Below are 20,961 nucleotides of genomic sequence, written 5' to 3'. Positions count from 1 at the left end.
CCTCCCCCTCCCCCTCCCCTCCTCCTTTTTTTTTGTCCTTTTGAGTCGCCCTGTAGCCCCAGCTGGCCTGGATTCACCATGTAGACCAGAGAGCCGCCTGTGAGCCACCACACCCACTCTCTTGCAATTAAAAAATAACTATTTATGTTTGGTTTATGTGTATGAGTGTATGGCCTGCATAAGTGCACCTGTGTCCTGCAGTGTCCATGGAGGGCAGAAGAGGGCACTGGGTCCTCTGGAACTGAATTATGAATGACTGTTAGCCACCAGGTGGGTGCTGGTGCTCTTAACCACTGAGTCATCTCTCACTACCTGTCCTGTATGGAGCAAGTTTAATGAATGATATTTCCTGCTGTGAAAATTATACTGTGGGGGGCTGGAGAGATAGCTCATCGGTTAAGAACACTGGCTGTTCTTGCAGAGGACCCGGCTTTGAATCCCAGCACCCGTGTCGTGCAGTGCCCACGGAGGTCAGAAGATGGTGCTAGATCCCTTGGAACTGGAGTCACAGATGGTTGTTAGCTGCCATGTGGGTGCTGGGAATCGAACCCAGGTTCTCTGCAAGAGCAGCCATCCCTCCAGTCCATGTGGGGGATTTTCTTAACTGGGTTAACTGGGTTGGGAAGACCCAGCCTGAATGTAGGCAGTGCCATTTTATGGGGCTGGGCTGGACGGAAAGGAGAGAGCGAGCCGAGCACTAGCACACACACATTGATTACTCCTCTCTACTCTCGATTACAAATGAAACGTGACCAGCGGCTTCCCCACCACGTCGGACTATAATCTGTGAGCTACATAAATCCTCTCTCTCTTACAGAAATGGAATTATAAATTCAAATTTCAGTGTCCATAAATAATAGTTGATTCACAGAAAGGCCATTCATTTCTGTTGTCCATGGCTGCCTTCCTGCTGGGATGGTGGCACGGGGCACCTGCTGCAGAGACCAGCACAGGGCAGCCTGAGATACTGACTGCCTGGGTGCCCTACCCCCTGTTCTGGCTGGATTCCCCTGTCCAGGTCCTGGCTAGGTGATTTGTCTGTACAGGCTGTGGCCCAAGACCCCCAGTGGACACTTAACACCACATATAGCACTGACAGCTAACTGCTTCCCCACGCACATGTGTGTATGATAATTTTTTTAATTTGTAAATCAGAAACTTTAAGAGGTAAGCAGTAATATAACATAATTAATAAAATATGATATGAGGCTGCCATTGAAGTCGTGTGTGGTCTCCCTATCTGTCTCTCTGTCTCTCTCTGTCTCTATCTCTCTGACTCTCCAACTCTCTGTCTCTGTCTCTCTCTGTTCCTCTGTGTCTCTATCTTTATCTCTTGGTCTCTCTCTGTCTTTATCTCTCTGGCTCTCCACCTTTCTGTCTCTGTCTCTGTCTCTCTCTCTCAACCATTGCTAGGTGACCAGTGGACAGGCAGCATACACAGCTTGGATACTCTAGACAGAGGCGGATTCACATCCTGGACAGGATGGAGCCAGATGGAGGGAGACTTCATCAGCTATGTACAAGCGAAAACTTACGAGTGGTTTATTTCTGAGCTTTCCATGACGGATGCTGCAGGAAGCAAGAGTATGAGGCAGGGACAACTGTGTCCTTTCAGTGAGCTTGCTGTCAGCCATGAGTGAGGTGGGTCCTACGACAGCCCCCTCTGTGGACTAGGAAATCTAGGAAGGGAGAGGTGTGGCAGCTCCCCAAGCCTGCTGAGGCTGTGACGTTTGAAGGACGCAGGCTGCACAGTGCTGAAGGTGGGGCTTGGCCTCAGGCACTGGGCTGAGGAAGCAAGGCTTGTGCTTGGCTTTCAGAGGGATGATCATCCACAGGTACGGGCACTCAGGGCCCCGGGGCCAGGGTGGGGATGGGGGGAGTACTGCGTGCAAGGTTTTGTTCTTACAGGCACCCCTGTACACCTTAATCCTAAGGACTCAGGCCGCCACTACCCACGTCCTGTGGAGACGGGGACCAGTGCACAGAAAGGCTCATAAACCTGCCAAGGTAACACAACAACTAAGGAGCCAGGCTGGGGTTGGACCCCAGCAGTCCAGGGACGTACCCTCTTAGCCACATAAGAACACTCCAGATCACAGGAAGAAAGGGACACAAGGGGTGCCCGGGGCTCTGCTCAGAGCAGTCTTTGAGCTGAGGATGCGTGATGACGCCCATGTTGGACTTTGGACAGGTGGCTGGCCTCCAGGGACAGGCCCTGTGGGGACTCTGTGGGCTGCAGCCCAGCCTGTGCATCCCTCTCTGTGGCTGGGCAGACACTGACCTTCCTCTGTCCATGAAAGGCCTGTCCAGGAGGAGGACAGCCCTGACGCCCGGGGCTCTGCTCAGAGCAGTCTTTGAGCTGAGGATGCGTGATGACGCCCATGTTGGACTTTGGACAGGTGGCTGGCCTCCAGGGACAGGCCCTGTGGGGACTCTGTGGGCTGCAGCCCAGCCTGTGCATCCCTCTCTGTGGCTGGGCAGACACTGACCTTCCTCTGTCCATGAAAGGCCTGTCCAGGAGGAGGACAGCCCTGACCGGCCTGCAGGTGGCACACACGCTCGGCCTGCAGGTGGCACACACGCTCGGCCTGCAGGTGGCACACACGCTCGGCCTGCAGGTGGCACACACGCTCGGCCTGCAGGTGGCACACACGCTCGGCCTGCAGGTGGCACACACGCTCGGCCTGCAGGTGGCACACACGCTCGGCCTGCAGGTGGCACACACGCTCGGCCTGCAGGTGGCACACACGCTCGGCCTGCAGGTGGCACACACGCTCGGCCTGCAGGTGGCACACACGCTCGGCCTGCAGGTGGCACACACGCTCGGCCTGCAGGTGGCACACACGCTCGGCCTGCAGGTGGCACACACGCTCGGCCTGCAGGTGGCACACACGCTCAGCCTGCAGGTGGCACACACGCTCGGCCTGCAGGTGGCACACACGCTCAGCCTGCAGGTGGCACACACGCTCGGCCTGCAGGTGGCACACACGCTCAGCCTGCAGGTGGCACACACGCTCGGCCTGCAGGTGGCACACACGCTCAGCCTGCAGGTGGCACACACGCTCGGCCTGCAGGTGGCACACACGCTCAGCCTGCAGGTGGCACACACGCTCGGCCTGCAGGTGGCACACACGCTCAGCCTGCAGGTGGCACACACGCTCGGCCTGCAGGTGGCACACACGCTCAGCCTGCAGGTGGCACACACGCTCGGCCTGCAGGTGGCACACACGCTCAGCCTGCAGGTGGCACACACGCTCGGCCTGCAGGTGGCACACACGCTCAGCCTGCAGGTGGCACACACGCTCGGCCTGCAGGTGGCACACACGCTCAGCCTGCAGGTGGCACACACGCTCGGCCTGCAGGTGGCACACACGCTCAGCCTGCAGGTGGCACACACGCTCGGCCTGCAGGTGGCACACACGCTCAGCCTGCAGGTGGCACACACGCTCGGCCTGCAGGTGGCACACACGCTCAGCCTGCAGGTGGCACACACGCTCGGCCTGCAGGTGGCACACACGCTCAGCCTGCAGGTGGCACACACGCTCGGCCTGCAGGTGGCACACACGCTCAGCCTGCAGGTGGCACACACGCTCGGCCTGCAGGTGGCACACACGCTCAGCCTGCAGGTGGCACACACGCTCGGCCTGCAGGTGGCACACACGCTCAGCCTGCAGGTGGCACACACGCTCGGCCTGCAGGTGGCACACACGCTCAGCCTGCAGGTGGCACACACGCTCGGCCTGCAGGTGGCACACACGCTCAGCCTGCAGGTGGCACACACGCTCGGCCTGCAGGTGGCACACACGCTCAGATACACACACACATACACACACATACACACACACACATACACACACATACACACACACACACACATACACACACACACACACGCAAAAAGTCAAATAAAACAAATTGTAATTTGGAACAACCTCCGAATGAGAGAAGATATTTACAAATCACACGTCTGAGAAAGGTCAAGGATTCAGAATATATAAAGAACACTTGTAACTCAACAACAAAAAAGACAAATGATCCAATCCAAAGACAGGTGAAGGAGCTAGCAGACATCCGGGACACAGAGATGACAGGTAAATACATGATGCCACCCAGATCTGAGTCAACACAGAAACCCAACCGCAACTCGATACCAGTCAGGAGGGCTACGGCACGTCAGAAACAGAGGATGGAGGAAGTGAGACCCTGTGTCCTACTGGTGCTCACAGGTGCACAGGAATTTGGTGGTTCCTCAAAGATTAAACACAGAATGTTTTAGAAGTCTGTTACCATAGAATTACCTTAGCACATTCTCAGAGGGCTATGGCCCTCACACAAGTACATGGGAGTCCACTGCAGCTCTGACCACTACAGCAGAAGTGGGAACCACCAAGAGGTGGTGAAGGCATGGAGGGAGAGATGGCGCAGGCGTCGAAACCCAGAGGGTCTCCCTAAGCAGGCGAGCCCCTTTCATGGGTACTTTCCGCTCCCCAGAGGCCCACATCCTTTCTCAGGTCCTCTGCACTGCGCCAAGCTTTAATAAAACAGCTAAAAAGCTCTGTGACTGATCCCACTCCAGAGTGGTGCAGTCTGGGCTCTGCAGCTATTCCTGGACCTGGGCGGGGGGTGGGGAACCACAGGCTTAGCCGGCACCCTGCTGTTCCTTGAGCCGTGCTCCCTGCCCCTGGTCCTCCCACGGCTGGCCTCTTACCGGTGGCACCTTCGTGGCAGAGCCTGGGGTCAGGGGTTCTTCATCTCTGGGTGGTGACTGGCCATTGGAATCCATGTCCCTTCCTGTAAGACAGTGGGCAGGCAGGGCTCCTCAGAGAGGCAGGGGTTCCCTGATGGCTGCCTGGGAGGGGCAGGAAGCCACCAGTGTGGCGTGGCCCTGAGAGGCGGAGCGAACTTCAGCAGGAGGACTGGGGGCTCTGGCCAGGCCCTCACAACCAGGGAGGAAGCAGAGGGAGGAGCCGCAGAAACTAGGGCAGCTGGGCCAATGGGGTGTCTGACTTGGGCCCTTGGTTCTCCAAAGAAGAGTAGCACCCAGGCTCAGAGGCCCACTGGGTTCAGAGTACAGCACTCTGATCTTGCCGCAGGTTAGCAAAAGAGGCAAGAAGGATGCTTGGTGTCTGTGCCCTGAAGCCTGAAGGAAGGGGATGGTGCCAGGGGCAGCCTAAAGCCTGAAGCCAGCCACCTAATGTGATGTGAGGTGATGTGGCCGCTGCCTCGGAGACCGTAAGAAATGGAGTACAGCTCTTCCTGCTAACGCCACAGGCCAGGGATGGGTATGAAGAAGTGGAACCTCAGAACCCGCTGGGAGACAGGGGCTCTGCAGGCCGACTCCCAGGAGCTCCGGGAGGAGCAGGGTGGAGCTGGGCACTGGGGACATTTTCTCCGGAAAAGTCAGGGCAGTGACCTGAGGAAGTGGTTCTGCCCACAGGTCAGAAAGCATCCACCACTCAAAGGTCACATGTCCCGGTCTGGCATGATGATCGCCCCTCATGTGACTCCTGCTCTCTGCCCACACAATCTGAGGCCCTGACTCAGGCCTCAGAGGGACAGCAGCTCTCCACTTGTGGGCCCTTATCTGGTTCTCAGGACCCATACCCATCAGGGGCCACCTGTGGGGAGCTGTATCTTGGGTGGGGAAAACTTGTGGTCGGAGCATCCAAGAAGGCAGAGGTGCCACATCTGTGCCAACAGGCCAGTGCTGGTTCTGCTCCGAGCCACCATCCACATCCTGTCCATACCCCTGTTCATGCCCTGCCCCTGCCCCTGCCCCTGGGACCTGTCCCCTCCACACTGCCAAGAGAGCCTGACCCCACCCAGTTCCTGCACCGCCCAGGTCAGCTGCTCTGAGGACCAAATCCCCAGAAACTGACCGCTAACTGGGACGTGCCACCCCCCCACCACTGGGACCCACTCCTCCTCTCTCCCTCCTCCCCACCGGGACCCACTCCTCCTCTCTCTCTCCTCCCCACCGGGACCCACTCCCGCCTCCCTCCTCTTCCCTCTTCCTGCAGCACAGGTGAATGAAAGCACAGGGGTCATATCCAAGCTATCAACCTTCCTGGCATTCTGGCCTCCATGTGACTGTCCAAAAGTCCACGCCTGCCTCAGTTTCCCCTTCTGTTGGCTGAGACTGTGGATGGCATGACTCCAAACCCCCTTCCCATCTTGACCGTCCACTCCGCCACAGTGGACAGGGATGGGTATCTCTACCTTGTCCTGTATTGAGCAGTGGGAGGTGGACGGGGGGAGATCTGGAGTTCCCCAGAGCAGTGTCACCCCACCTCCCACTTTTCAGGGACCTCTGGAGGAAAGGGCTGGGTCATCTGGGGTCAACAGTCACCCACAAGGCAGAGAAGGCAGCACAGACTTGGCTATGGGTCTGGACACGCATGGAAACCATGGGTCTAGCAACCAGGGAGAACATTAGCACAGTAGGTCCCACATTCCAGTATGCAAAACTTCACCAAGTGGCAGGACAGCATCATGGTTTGAACTGTCCCCTCCCAGAGCCCAGGACCCCTCAGAAAGGGGGCATAAGTACTGATACTGCCTCTGTGTTACAGACCAGTAAACTGAGTCCCAGCAGCGGACCTGCAGGCACCCAGCCAGGAGAGCAGGGCTGGTATTGGGCCTTTGAGTCTCCAGAATCAGTGTTTGAGTGATTGGTCCCTTGCCACCTCCCAGAGTTAGACAAGCCAACCCTTAGGCTGGGCTGTGGGTGTCCCTTGCTGTCCTACTTGGTAGTTAAATGTGTTGCCGATCCCTTTGTCCACCGAATCCATGGTCCACAGGGTTGGGGAGTTGCCCTGACTGGTATGAGGACATTGGAGAGGAGCGACACTTGCAGAGTTCACATAGCTGCAAAGCCGGCGGACCCCAGCTGCCCACGGCCTGTACCAACCTGGGCTGACCGGGCTGAGCTCATTCTCACAGCCAAGAAGCAAGTTCCGTGGAAGTTTCCGGGGATCGGTCTTCTGTGGTGTGGAGGCCGGGGGGCACAGCGAGAAGCGACGCCGGAGAAAGGCCTCCTCCTTCATGGCGTGGGTGCTGGGGGGCTTCTGGAAGGAAGAAAGGTAGAAAATGTATGGTCAGGCCTCTTCTGAGGCCAGGGGTAGTGTTCCTGTCCACAGAGAGGCCCAGAGAAGACAGACCCATTAGTCCCAGAGTGCCAGGAAGCAGCTCATAGGGGATCAAGGTATCCCTGGGCCTGCTGATGCCACTGGGACCACAAGACAGATCCCTGGCCCTGCCTGATTGTCTGTCTCTGGTCCTGTGTCTGTCCCTGGACCCAAAGTTCTAAGCAAGGTGAGAAGTTTCAGGTGTGCTCAGCACCCAGTCCATGATACGTCACCTTCCTACTGGGAACAGACAGGAGGAGCTATAGGGGCCTGGCAGCAGGGAACAGCTGATGAGCCACACCTCCAAGGCCTTTCCCTGTAGACTACACAAAACCCACCCAATCTTAGTCTGTCTTATAACTGAGGCCCTGCTGGCGGGTGCTGGAGGATGGATTCTCTGACATCCTGCGTCTGTCTGCTTTGCCAGAGAATAAGTTCTTCAGTGGTCTACTGACCAGCTTTCCACCTTACCCAGGTTTCTAGGGGTGTGACCTGAGCCTCCCTCCCATGGTCCTGGCCCCAAACACATGTGGCCTTTTCTGCTGGATTGGGTGGGGTTTCAGGAGCGGGCAGCACACTTGGGGTGTCGATGGTCCCAGAGGGTATTATCCACAGCCCCAAATTCATCTGTGGTCCCTGCTTGCTCACTTAGTCAAGCTTTCTTAGACACCCAGAGTGTACCAGGTACAGGGGAGTCAAGACAAGGGGACCTTCAGGATCTGCAGGGAGCAAGGGGCATCCCTTGCATCATGACAAGATGACAAAGGGTGGTAATAGCTGGTCTGCCCCACTCAGAGCTTCTCTCCCTCCAGAGGTGGAGTGTCACAGGCCTGGGGCAGGGTTGACAACTCCCTCAGCTGACCAACCAGGCCATCTGCTGTGCCAATGACTAGGGGACCCATCAGGCAGTGGTTCCATTGTTCCTTCATCTACACACACTGTCTTGTCTTCCTTCTTTCCATCTATCCTGCTATTCTCTTATCTATGCACCCAATGAACCCTCTCTCCTTCCCTACACCACCCACCTATATGTCCATGCCTAATGGGAAAGGTCTTTTTTTTGGATCTAAAACTGTCCATTTGCCCCTGCCACTACCAATCATTTACTGATACATCACACATCTGTTCACCCACCCATCACCCACCCATCCACTCATCTATCCATCCATTCACTCATCCATCCACCCACTCACCTACCTACCCATCCACCCCTCCATCCATCCATTCACCCATCCATCCATCCATCCATCATCCATCCATCCATCATCCATCCATCCACCCATCATCCATCCATCATCCATCCATCCATCCATCCATTAATCCATCATCCATCCACCCATCATCCACCCATCCACCCATCATCCACCCATCATCCATCCATCCATCCACCCATCCATCATCCATCCGTCCATCCATCCATCCACCCATCCATCCATCATCCATCCATCCATCCACCCATCATCCACCCATCATCCATCCACCCATCCATCATCCATCCATCCATCCATCATCCATCCACCCATCATCCATCCATCCATCCATCCACCTACCCGTCCATCCATCCACTTACCCATCCACCTGTCCATCCATCCATCCATCCATCCACCTACCCATCCATCCATCCACTTACCCATCCATCCGTCCATCCATCTGTCCATCCATCCACCTATCCATCCATCCATCTACCTACCCATCCATCCGTCCATCCATCCATCCATTCATCTATCATCCATCATCATCCATCCATCCATATAGCCATCCACTTACCCATCATCCACCTACCCTCTCATTTTCCCTTCTTCCCTCCCTAAATCTTTCTGTCAGTCAAGCCTAGTTCCCACTTTCTTCCCATTCACCCCACAATCAGATACATCAGTGAAATCTATTGACTGCCTTGCTGATAGAAAGACACCCAGCACCATTCAGATGTGCACCAGAGACCTGTCTATGGCTGATACCTGCAGGCCAGCAGTGGCCCTGCAGAGTCCACGAACCTGCTTTAGCGGGGTGTGGGGGTGGCTCAGACCCATCAGGGGCTTCAGCTGTCCAGAGCTCTCCTGAAACCCTGACTTTGCTGCCCCTTCCTCTTGCCCTGCCCTGCTCTCCAAAGGCCACTGTCACACACTAGGTGGGAACTTGCATTTCAAAGGCCGCCAGGTCACTCGGTATACAATGCCTGTCCAGTCTCCAGGTCTCCTGACTCTGAGCCCCTCAGTCTTGTTCCCACGACCTTCATCCACCTGGTTTTATCAGGCCCCTTCGTGATCCTGGCAAATGCCAAGCCCAACCCCGCAGAGGGGACTGTGCATGGACCCTCTCCATCTCTGCATTGCTGAGTTTTGTCACATTCCACTCAGGAGGGAGTGTCCTCTGGGGTGGCCACCTCTTAGCTGCGCAAAGCACATTCTCCACATAGCACTGGCGGTTCCTAGAACTCCTTGGCATGCTCTTATTACTGGTTAAAACTCTTGGGGGGTGGGGAGGTATAGCTCAACTAGTAAAAAGCTTGCTATGGGAGCATGAAGACCTGAGTTCAATTCCCAGAACTCATAAAACACCTGGGGGGTGGCAGGCTTGTAATCCCCGTGCTGGGGAGATGAAGACGGGCCAATCGCTGGGACTCACCGCCCAGCTAGCTCTTCTCCCCAAAGAAGCTGAAGGTTAACAGGTCCCATGGGTGCCCACCCGTGAGGGGAGGGAGGAAAAGGAAAGGAAGAAGGGAGGAAGGGTGGACAGAGAGAGTGCTTCTGGTGGCCCGAGGCAAGCAGGATCCAGGGCTCACAGTCCCACTGGAGCCCTCGGTGGGTAGAGTTCAAGCTACAGTACATTGCTCCCACTGTCCTCTGCGGCCCAGGCCAGCAAAGTCACCTTCCAGCCCTCAGTTACTCAGAGACATATGGACCTGGCTGGTCCGGGTCACGATGCCATGTCTGTGGTCAGCTGTAGCTCTTCCTTGCCCTCATGATCCTGAAGTCTAAGTGCAGGAGGGGTCCTACTGGACCTGAGAGGAAGGAGCCCTGGGCAAGCACGCAGCACATGTGTAGACACACCTACAGGTGCTCGGGCCACAGGGTGGTGCCATTTCTGCTCAGTGGCGACCTAGCCCAGAGACCCTGGTCCCTTGGGGTGGACTCATACAGAAGGCCATGAGGCAGGAGGACTGGGCAGTGGCTAGGGAAGGGGGTGTTAGGCATGTATAGCCAACACTCCCAAGCTCTGGCCCAGGCCTGGGAAGAGGAGGTTTTCCAACCAGGAGCACCAGCAAAGCCCACAGGCCCAAGATCAGGCCAGGAAGCCATGACCTAAGCCAGCCACCTCCAGAGTTAAGGCCATGACCCCTCACTGCACAGGTCAAGGTGTGGTCAGCTGTGTTCCTGGAAGGCCTACAGAAACTTCCAGAGCAGCCTTCCTGCCTCTGCCCTGGATCCTGTGGCTTAGGCCATAGCTATCAGCCAGCCGTCTAGAAAGCAGGAGTGAGACCCACCCTCCAGCACTCCTGTTTAAGGGTAACGAGATTTATCCAGCTCAGGACAGACCCTGGGCGGCAGCAGGCTGTCTTCCTGTCCAGTGTGAGCCTGCACAGGCTATGGGTGAGACGTGGCTTCCACCCACCCTCCTCTGGTGCCTTTGGCCTGGCCCTACCCACATGGCTACCTGGCCTGGTCACTCAGGTGTCTTTCTGTTTTTGTTCTGTCCAGTCAAAGCCCACGAGAGGGAGGGGCAGGCTGCCTTTAGAAAGGGACACGTGACTCATGGAAGAAAATGCTCTGGGCAGGGGCTGGGCCCACAAGGTTGAAGCCAGGTGTGTGCAGAACGCTCAGGTTTGCTGGGACTATGTGGGGAGTGTGGGGCATGATTTCCTGATCCATAGGAGAGCAAGGCTGAGTGTCAAGTCAGGGCCAGCATGGGGGCCATGAGGCCTGGGCAGAGTCAGCTGCCCACTGGTAGAGCCTGTGAAATGGAAGTGGAGGGCAGACCTGCAGGGTCTGAACCCTGCTAGGATGGGGCAGGTGGGGGCAGGGGGGAGGAGCCACGGTGCCCATTCCAGGCAGGTAGCTGAGGTGTGCCTCTGCCTCCACTGGGCCCTCTGGGCTCCTCCCCTTCCTTGTAGAATTCAGTCCTTTCTCTGACGGCTTCCACAGGCCCACTGTTCCGATACCTCCATTTTCCTTTGGTCCATGTGGGATCTGCGGCTGGCTAGACTGGACCTGTCCTGCAGCGCCCACCCCCAGCAGATTTTGACCACTGGAGCGCCACTGTACCCTGTGGGCCGGACACAGTGTGGCTTCTCTATAGAGGATTAGCTCATGGTTGGAAACAGGGCTCAGGGGAGTCCAGAGCTGTGGGGTCAAGGAAAGTTCCTGAAGGACTTGAGCAAGTGGCAGTGGGCAGTGTCCCGCGTGCAGCTGTCCTTGGCAAAGCTGTCTAGCCAGGGTAAAGATGGACACAAACTCTGAGACCTTGGCATCCTGTTCCAGACCGTCTCTGGACCCCTCCCCATTTATACCTACAGCTGAGTACCCAGAGCTGATAGGCATAGGGCTCTCAAGGCCTCTGGTGCTGTGACAGTGTCCACGACTCCTACTGTGCTGCTGAGGCCACAGGTACATCCACAAAGCTGGGCCTGTGGGCAGCAGGGACCTGGACCACTGACCCACATGGCCATTTCCCCTGACTGCAGACATCTCCTGGTCCCTGTTGTCGGGGCTCCCACTCTCCTGCCGTCTAAGGTTCACAGGCCACCAGGGAGCTGGGAAGGTAGCAGGGCAGGCACACAGGCAGGAGCCAGCTCCAACTCCTGGCTTAGCCCTGCCGTCTGTGTCGGCCTGTATCACACTCACGGTTCCCATGTAAGACACAGAAGCCTCGCACCACTTCAGGGGGTGATGCGCCTCCCAGAACAGACAAGGTAGGGGTGAGTGCTACCCCCTCAGCCTCAAGCCCCTGAGGACCACCTCTCCAATTCCAGGTTAAGGCCAATTGGAAGGTCTGGGAAGTAGGCTGGACTCCTGTCGGCTGAGACGTCGAAGCACAGTGGGGACACACCCAGACACCCCATTACCAGAAGGGACACCCTTGCCACCTGGGTTACCCCATCCTGAGTCGGTGCACTGGCTTCTGGCTGCCTTCCAAGCAGGGATCTGGCCTCCAATGCACCCCTCCCTCCCTTCCTCCCTACAGACGCCCACCTTCAAGCCACAACAATTGGTTCTTTGAGGAGAAAGGTCAGGGCCACACAGAGAAAGTCACCGAGCTGTAATCTGGACAGGGCTGGCTGAGTCTCTGAGGAGTCAAGGAAGTCTTTGTTCCCAGACACCTGTGGCATTCCGCCTACCTGTGCTCAAGAGGAGGGGGGCAGTTCTGATCAGTCTTCCCACAGAGGACAGGGTGCCACACAGAGCTGAGGAGAAGGCGACTGGAGAGACTACTTAGTGGTTAGGAGCACTTACTCTCTTTCGGAAGACCTGGGTTCGGTTCCCAGCAGCCACACGGCAGTTCACAACTGCCTGTAACTCCAGATCCAGGGGCTCTGATGCTCTCTGGGCTCCTGTATATACATGGTGTATGCACATACATTCAGGCACACACACCACACACATACATGTAAAATAAGTAAATATAAAACAGCTGGGGTGAAGGGCCTAACCTTTCACTAACCCTATTCATCTTGTGGCCCTGGGTAGCTTTCTCGCCCATAGCCCACAGCACATGGGCAGCGAGGCAGGTCAGGGTACCTGGGGGAAAGATGAGGCTCCAGCTGTCAGGTCTCTCTGTCGTTGTGGGGGTCAGAAAAGCAAGGGCTTTCAGACGGCCTCTAGTTAGTGCCTGAGGAAGTTTCTGTCCTAACTCAGATGGAATCTCATTAAAGGCTGTTGGGATGCGAATCCTTAAAATCAGCTCACAGCTTACAAGCTCAGCTCTGTGCATCCCTGATAGGGAGGTCGGCAGATGCTACGGAGGACACAGCCATCACTAAAAGGACAGCAGACCATCCTGTTAACACTCCAGACCTGAGTTCTAAAGCCCTGTTACAGACCCAAGGCCAGTGGAAACCGCTCAGCTTCAGGGCTACCACAGAGAGCACAAAAGCTCAGCCAGTAACACCTGCCCTTCCTGAGCACAGACAAAACCACTAGGGACCAGAAATGTGCCAGGCTGCTGTCTCCAGGTCAGTACAAGCAGTCCCCAGGGGGAGCAGCACCCCATCTGCTGACCTTGACAGAGTCTTGAAGCCCGCCCCCCATGTCCCATCTGGTCTGGTGAGATCCTTGCAGTAGGAGGTGTGAAAAGGGGGTGACCAGCACATTTTAAAGATGTAGGATACCCAGTTTGCTCTGCGCTCCTGTGCCCCACACTACGCCCGGATCCTCAACGGAGCCTAACCCCAAAACCTACACACCTCTGTGCTTTGACTGAGGGCTGATGAGGAAGGTGGGAGGCCAGGCCCCTGGGTGGAGCAGTGGGGTGGGAGTGGGTCACCTGGGAAACATTTTCCAGACATGGCTGAGGAGCGGCTAAGCCTGAAGGGGCGGGAAGCTGCCTGCTCTTCCCTGCCCTGCTCAAGGGATGATGTACCCCATGCCTGAGTGTCCTAAGAGCCGACTCAGTCAAGTCACGTGTCCGTGGACCCGGCTAGCCCGGCCCACCCTTGGCATCCAGTCACTCAGCCTGATTGACTACATCCTCGGCACAGCTCTTTGGCACTGTGGTCAGCTAGACTGTAGAGTCTACTTGTCACTTCCCACAAGGCCACTCCTCAGCCATCCTGGGAAGCCCCGAATGGGGGCTGGCCAGATGTGGTCTCCCCCACCATGTCCAACTGAGAGACTCTGGCTTTCAGATGGAGCAGGGGTGGTGTTCTGGGGGGGTGCGGTTCCATGGGAGCCAGGGAGAATGAGGAGAAAGGTGGGAGCCAGTGTAACCAGGAGAGGGGCCCTCTGGGGGTTGGCAACCCCACCCGACTCTCAGCCTAGCCTCACTGTGAACCTCCACACCTTGATTTGAAACAGGGATGGGGACCTGGGTTCCTAGAGATGGGCACCTCCTTCTGGAAGAGGCTCTCCTGCAGTGTCATGGTCAGCCCTGTGCCCAAACCCCTCAGCATGCTTGGGGTCTCTGGGGGGGGCTCTTAGAAGGGGGTTATTATGCAGATACCCCTAAGTTAGCTCCTCCACTCCAGTGCTCAACAAGCCATCAGTGGAATGACTGCAGATTACTGTCTGCCTCGAGCACGTAGTGGGGGTGGGATGGGGTACGAGGAGCATTGATGGAGAGGCGACTAGCTACTGACCGGTCACCCAGCATAAAAACTGGGCAAGTGCTGCCTGGGGCCCACAGCTATTTGCTCGCCTGGTCTAGCAACTCGTCATTCCCATGTGGGGTGGCCACCAGGATGCACCACTAGCAGAATGAAGGTGGCCGCGGCCCCTCTCCCATCTCCAGCCAGAGAGGGGGTGCAAAGATCAAGGGATTCTGAGAGGACGTGGGGCTTGATCAGGACTGCACACTGCCCCAGGACCACCCCCCTCCCCACGCACTGGGACCTTCTGCAGCTGCTCCTGCTCAGGAGATCCTGGGGCGGGCATCAGGCAGTGGACCTCAGGGTGGTGTGAGCAGACCCCGGAAAGTAGTTAAGTGCTGCACCCTAGAGGGAACAACGACAGTCTCAGCTCAGAGAGAGGAGGCTAGGGGCTGGGATCACTTGTACTGGGTTGTGCATCAGCTGAGGGGCCAAGCTGTGTTTATTCCCTGGAGTGGGGGGGTGGGGTGCAGTGGGGCACTCAGCTGGTTATTTTTGTCACTCCGACATAAACCTAGGCACACCTGGAAAGGGAAAACCTCAATTAAAGAATTTCCTCCATCAGCCTAGCCTGTGGCCATGTCTATGATTTTCTTGATTGATAACTGATGGAGGAGGGCCCAGCACACTGTGGGTGGTGCCATCCCTGGGGCCTGGGCTGTATAAGAAGGGTAGCTGAGCAAGTCAGTAAGCAGCGTTTCTCCATGGTCTCTGCCTCAGTTCCTGCCTTGAGCTGGGAGTGTACGCTAAATAAACCTTTCTTGCCCCAAACTGCTTTCGGTCAGTGTTTTGGCACAGCACCAGAGAAGCTGACTCCAGCAGGCACTTTGTGGCTTACAAGAGGAAGGAGAAAAGGAGGGGCCAGGCCACCAGGCAGGGGTAGATTGCATGTGGAGCTAGGAGTGGCCTCATGAGGTAGGTGAGTCAAGGGCACCCTGCCCAGCCCAGTTTCCATGCTGTTCCAGATGTGTGGGCAGGGTGGGGTCTCTCCAGTCCTGGACATGCCCCACCTTGGAGCCTTGCTCTCCTGAGTGGACAGCATACCTCCCTGTCTTGCCCAGTCCTCAGGTGCAGGCGGGGCAGGTTTGCAGTCCAGGCTTCGGTGTGTGAATGACAGGAGGGTCACCTTCTGTCACTCTTCCCTTAAGAGCATAGCAGGCTTTGGGGGTGGCTGCTCTGCTGTGGGAGGGTCTCAGGGGAATGCTCATCTCATAGTCCCCTCCCCATATGGCTGGGCGAGATGGTAGCAGGTATAGACATGGGTCCACTAAGTATCATGGCTTCCAAGGGCCCCCTCCACATAGGAGACTCTGATCCCCAAGAGCAGCCCTTGAATTATCAGAAGGATGGAGGAGTAGACTGCAGGGGTCCAGTGGTCAAAGTGCCAAATGGTTCTTTGTATCCCAGGCCAGGGCTGCTACAGGAAGGCTGTCTGTGAAGGGCCAGGAGGTGGCACGTGGAAACAAGGCCACCCATGAATGGCATTCTCAGACGCCTGCCTGGTGGTGTGCACTCAGGCAGACCAGGCCAAGTGGTTCCTGGAGACAGACACCCCACTTTTGCCTCTTCCCAACTCCACCTGCTGAGTGTTAAGGGTCACAGACTATAGAAAGGACACACTCCTGGTCTGTAGGACCCTGGGAGTGTTGGGGGCAGGCCAGCCCAATGCCAGACATTGGAGAGCACCCACTCAGTTGTCCCCATGCAGGCCCTAGGAGGTACTTGGTGGATGGGGCTGGTAGATGCTGAGCAGTAACCAAGTTCTAGTTTTGTTCCAGGTCCAGCCCTGGTTCAGGCCTGAGAGACTTGCGCCATAGGCCGCAGGATGTCCCAAGGTCACCTCCCATCCTCCCTCCTCCTGTTCAGTGTCAAGGGGCATCCCAGCTCTGGGAGGGCTGAGGAGAGATATGGGATTGTATGTCTGGACTGTGGCAGAACGCACAACCAAGAACCAGCTATTTAAAATGGGTAGGGTAATGCCCCAAGACACACCCCTTTGGGGTTCAACTGTGCAGCTCCCCTCCTTTGTACCCAGATGGCTTCAGGTGCTGTATTAATAGCTTTCTGGCCTGGTCCCTGTCAGGGTGGGAACAAGGCCCAGATCTGGGGCGTGAGGATTCCCCCACCCCCCAGATGGCACAGAGCAATTTTGTCCTTGCTCACCAGAGGGGTAAACTGAGCCCCCTTCTGGTCCCCTGACCCAAGCTGAAGCATGAATCTCTACCCCAGAGCCTCCTGCCTACCTGGGAGTGGCCCAAGGTCTGGCTCTCCATGCAAAGCTTCAGACCCCACACACCCTTCTGCCCCGGCACACAGGGCCAGCTCTGCAGGCTCCTCCGTTACCCTCTGAGAGGGGCTTCCAGAGACCTGATCATTCTTATGTGGCAGAGTGGACACGGAACCAAAGACCTTCCTCGAAACTCCAGTAAGCCTGGGAAGGGGCTTCCCCAATGTGGAAAGTGAACTGCTTACAGACCAACACTCTCGTGGGCTCCTGGGCTTACCAAGTTCAGTCTTATCAACAGCTCTTTCTGGGCACTAGCCCAGCACTCTCGCCCTTACTTGCTGAATGTGGCAGATGCCGGGCAGGCAGAATCCCCCTCCCCTTTGCTCTTCTGCCTTAGTCCTTGCCCAGGGCCATAGGATCCTAGGCACTATAAGCATTAAAGACACTGAAGGTTTGGAGGTGACTCAATTTAAAGTGCTCACTATGTGTAAGTGTGAGGACTGGACTTTGGATCCCCAGAAACCCAGGTAAGTGCCGGGTGGGCGTGGCAGTCTACCTGAAATTCAAGCCTCAGAAGGCAGAGGCAGCTGGCTAGTGGGACTAGCCATATTGACAAGCTCTGGGTTTGACAGAGACCCTCCTCAATGAATAAGGTAAAGAACGATCCCATCAACCTTGGGCCTACACACACACACACACACACACACACACACACGCACGCACGCACCCTCACAACCCACCCCTACACACACACACACACACACACACACACACACGCACGCACGCACCCTCACAATGCACCCCTACACACAAAAACATGCATATGCACACATAAATGGAAAAAGAAACACTCTCTCCTTTCTCTCCACTGAAGATGTGGTAACTAAGGCAGAAGCATGCACTGAGTCACCCAGATCCACGAAGCTGGTCAGAACAGGACAGACACTGCTGGGCCCAGACATCCCCTGAGTGACAGCATTCCTGGAGAGTGGGAGGCAGGTCCGGGTGTCCCACCTCCCATCCTGCCCCACTTGCTCCAAAACCCCAGGACTCCTCCCCCTCCTCAGGCTTCACCCCAGGTGGTCAGCTTTCTTCCCGTTTTACAGATAGGGAAATTCTGGCAAGGGAAACTGAGGAATGGAGAAAAAGAAGCCAACTGATTCCCAGGGCAAGTAGCACTGGTTGTGTACTGCTCTGCCAACTCCACCTCCTGCAGCTCACCTAGAGCCCCCGGGGCTCAGCTGGGCCCCACACCCACCCCTCAGCCTCTTTAGATCACCTCAGTCACTGGCTGGTATCCTGGTGGGTCCAGTACTGCTCTGAGCAGTGGAGAAAGGCAGCAGGTGGGAGAAGGAGCCTTGACTTCTAGGAGGACCCTTTGTGGATAAGCAGTTGTAGGTGAGGAACGCATGCTGTGGGTTACAGCCTCAGTCAGTAGGCCCCTCCCTGCACTTTGTGGGGAAACTGGTTCTGTTGGTCAGGTGAAAGCTAGAGGCAGTGAAAGCCACAGGAAGTCCCAACAGGCTAGAGGGGCACCAGGCAGTATTCTCTACCACACCCTACCAAGGCAAGAACAGTGTGTGTGTGTGTGTGTGTGTGTCGGGGGTGACTAGCCTGTGGGCTCTGCCCCTGGACCCTCTGTTCATAGTTCCCTAAACCCATTCCACCTCCCCAAATGCCCACAGGTAGCCTAGTTTCCCAGATGGAAGAGTGAGCTGACCACAGGGCCTGTCCTGTCCACACTGCACTGTCCTCCCATGCCCCAGGTACAAGGCTGGCTGTCCAGAGCCTTCGGCCTACATGCGACAGACAGTGGGTGTTGTCCAACCTCGCTGGAACCAGCTGAGACCAGAAGGCCAGAACCCCAGCAGAATCTGAAGATTGGATCTGGAGTGTCTCTGAAGCAGCCCCCGACCCCAGGACCCAAGCTGCCCCAGAATAGCAGCAGTATTATGTGTGGCAGAGTCTCTGTGAGGTGGGAACTAGTGGGCGGTCTAGGTCCCTGGGGTGAGCCGAGGACTGGACCAGCCCCTCCTCTTCCTCTGTCACTCCTTGGCCACAAGATAAGCAGCTTTAAAAAAAAAAAAGTTTTTTAAAATTTATCTTTATTTTATGTGTATGAGTCTTTGCATGTATGTAGGTGCCCAACATGTGAGGTGCCCACAGGGTTCAGAAGCGGGTGTCGGATCCTCTGAAACTGGAGTTAAGGACAGTTGTTAGCCACCATGTGGAACAGAACCCCGGTCCTCTGCAAGAACAGCTAAGGCTCTTAGCCACTGAGCCATCTCTCTAGCAACAGGCAAGCAGTTTAAAATTTTTTTAAATTTAATTTAAAACAAAAGGTAGATTTTTGTTTTCTTTACTGATTTTTCTTGAAACAGGAGCTTGCTATGTAGCCCAGGCTACTCTGAAACTCCCAGCAATCTCAGCCTCCAGAGTGCTGGTATTATAGCCTTGTGCCATCATGACCAGCTCAGGTGAATGCTTTGCCCTACCACCTGCTCCCAGGGGTCACAGGCCCAAAACACTGCCACCAACCACCAGACACTAGAACTCTGAAATCGTGAGACAATATGAACCTTCCCTCTTCCTAGGGTGACTGTCCCAGGAACGGTGGTGCTGTATGATTGGCAGCAAGCCAAAAGGATTCCTGGGGCTCGGCACCCAAGAGGACTCCTGGCCAAGGCTGCTCGGAGGATGGATGACTGGAAACCAGCTGTCATATGATGATGCTGGGGGTGGGGTGATGGTCACCCCAATCACTGTGCTGTTTTCCTCCATGGTGGGCATCTGACATTACCCTCAGGTCTACATGGTCAGGATAGGGCACTGAGGGGTCCCTTCACCTTCCTGGACCCTCACTGTAGTTTCGTTTCTGTTGCTGTGGCAAAATGCCTTTACAAAAAGCAACTTAGGTGAGGAAGGGTCCTTTTAGCTCACAGTTCCTGGTTACGGTCCGTGACCGTGGGGAAGCCAAAGTAAGAACGTTTAAAAACAATTTATTTTATGTGTATGAATGTATTGCCTGCATGTGTGTAAGTGCACCCGTGTCATGCAATGCCGGTGGAGGTCAGAAGGTGCTAGATCCCCTGGAACTAGTGTTGAGGATGATTGCTAGTCGCCATGTGGGTGCTGGGAATCGAACCTGGGTCCTCTACAAGAGCAGTCAGTGCTCTTAACCACCGAGCCATCTCTTCAGCTCCAAGAACTATTTTTTTTTAGATCTGTTTCTTTTTATTTTATGTGTATAACTGTTTGCCTACATGTATGCAAGTGCACCATGCGTGTGCAATGCCCACAGAGTTCAGAGGAGGGCATTGGGTCCCCTGGAACTGGAGTTACGGATGGTTAGCCACTATGTGGGTGCTGGGAACCGAACCTGGGTCCTTTGCAAAAGCAGCCAATACTCTTAACTGCTGAGCTATCTCTCCAGCCCCCTCAACCTGCTTTCTTTTTCTTTCTTTCTTCTCTTTCTTTCTTTCTTTCTTTCTTTCTTTCTTTCTTTTTCTTTCTTTCTTTCTTTCCTTTCTTTTTTTTAACATATTTTTAACATTTTCTGTGTATGAGTCTATTGCCTGTATGTGTGTAAGTACGCCTGTGTTGTGCAATGCCCATGGAGGTCAGAAGAAGGTATTGGATCCCTGGAACTAGAGTTATGGATGGTTATTAGCTGCCATGTGGGTGCTGGGAACAGAACCTGGGTCATCTGCAAGAGCAGCCAGCGCTCTTAACCACTGAGCCATCTCTCCAGCCCCCAAGGTGGGAACTGGAAGCAGTTAGTCACATCTACAGTCAAGGGCAGAGGAAGATGAACGCAGGCACGCTTAGTCTTCAGGTCACTTTCTCCAGGAAATGGTACCACCCACTTTTAGGCTGGGTCTTCCCACCTTAATTAACATAATCTCACCCACAGACATGAGCACAGGCCAACCAGATCTAGACAGTCTCCTACTGGGACTCTGCCCAGGTGCTTCTCGATTGTCAACACTCAGTTCTCTCTGCAGCAGTGACCCCTTCCTCCAAGACCACCAGAGCGTCTGTGAGGGCAGCCTGTCTCTCTTCTCCAAGGCTTCACCCCTCCAGCCAGCACCGGTAGTACCACCCAGCCCAGTTCTGTCCCCTCCTCTCCTTCCTGGTCAGAACCCATCAGAAGTCCCAAGGCCTTCCCAGAAAAGCCCCCAATGCCCAGAACAGTACCAGAGCAAAGTACACAGTTTACTCTCCCAAGGACACACCCTTGGCCATCCCCAGGTCTCCACCACCCACCCCAGGGTCCACAGTACCTTTCCACCCTTTTTTTTTTTTTC

General features: G+C 55.7%; 1 protein-coding gene across 4 annotated transcripts in view; it reads right to left on the bottom strand.

Moving 5' to 3' along the window:
• Positions 1-20,961, bottom strand: part of Osbpl5 (oxysterol binding protein like 5) — a 70,239-nt gene that overhangs the window by 32,847 nt on the left and 16,431 nt on the right. For 3 of the 4 annotated variants that reach the window (XM_029566496.1, XM_029566498.1, XM_029566497.1), the window contains exons 2-3: positions 6,911-7,067; positions 4,709-4,791 (exon numbers count right to left, since the gene is read on the bottom strand). In XM_029566496.1, coding sequence (XP_029422356.1) covers positions 4,709-4,791; positions 6,911-7,046 — 219 coding nt within the window. In that variant the 5' untranslated portion in view covers positions 7,047-7,067. Of the gene's footprint in view, positions 1-4,708; positions 4,792-6,910; positions 7,068-20,961 lie in introns of those variants that run through there. The other variant, XM_029566499.1, reaches the window with a different exon arrangement.

The sequence above is a fragment of the Nannospalax galili genome, unplaced genomic scaffold (assembly GCF_000622305.1).
Source record: "Nannospalax galili isolate Female #2095 unplaced genomic scaffold, S.galili_v1.0 scaffold1639, whole genome shotgun sequence".
Classification (NCBI taxonomy): domain Eukaryota; kingdom Metazoa; phylum Chordata; class Mammalia; order Rodentia; family Spalacidae; genus Nannospalax; species Nannospalax galili.
Note: the sequence above shows the minus strand (reverse complement) of the source record. Positions and strands in the feature narration are given on the sequence as shown.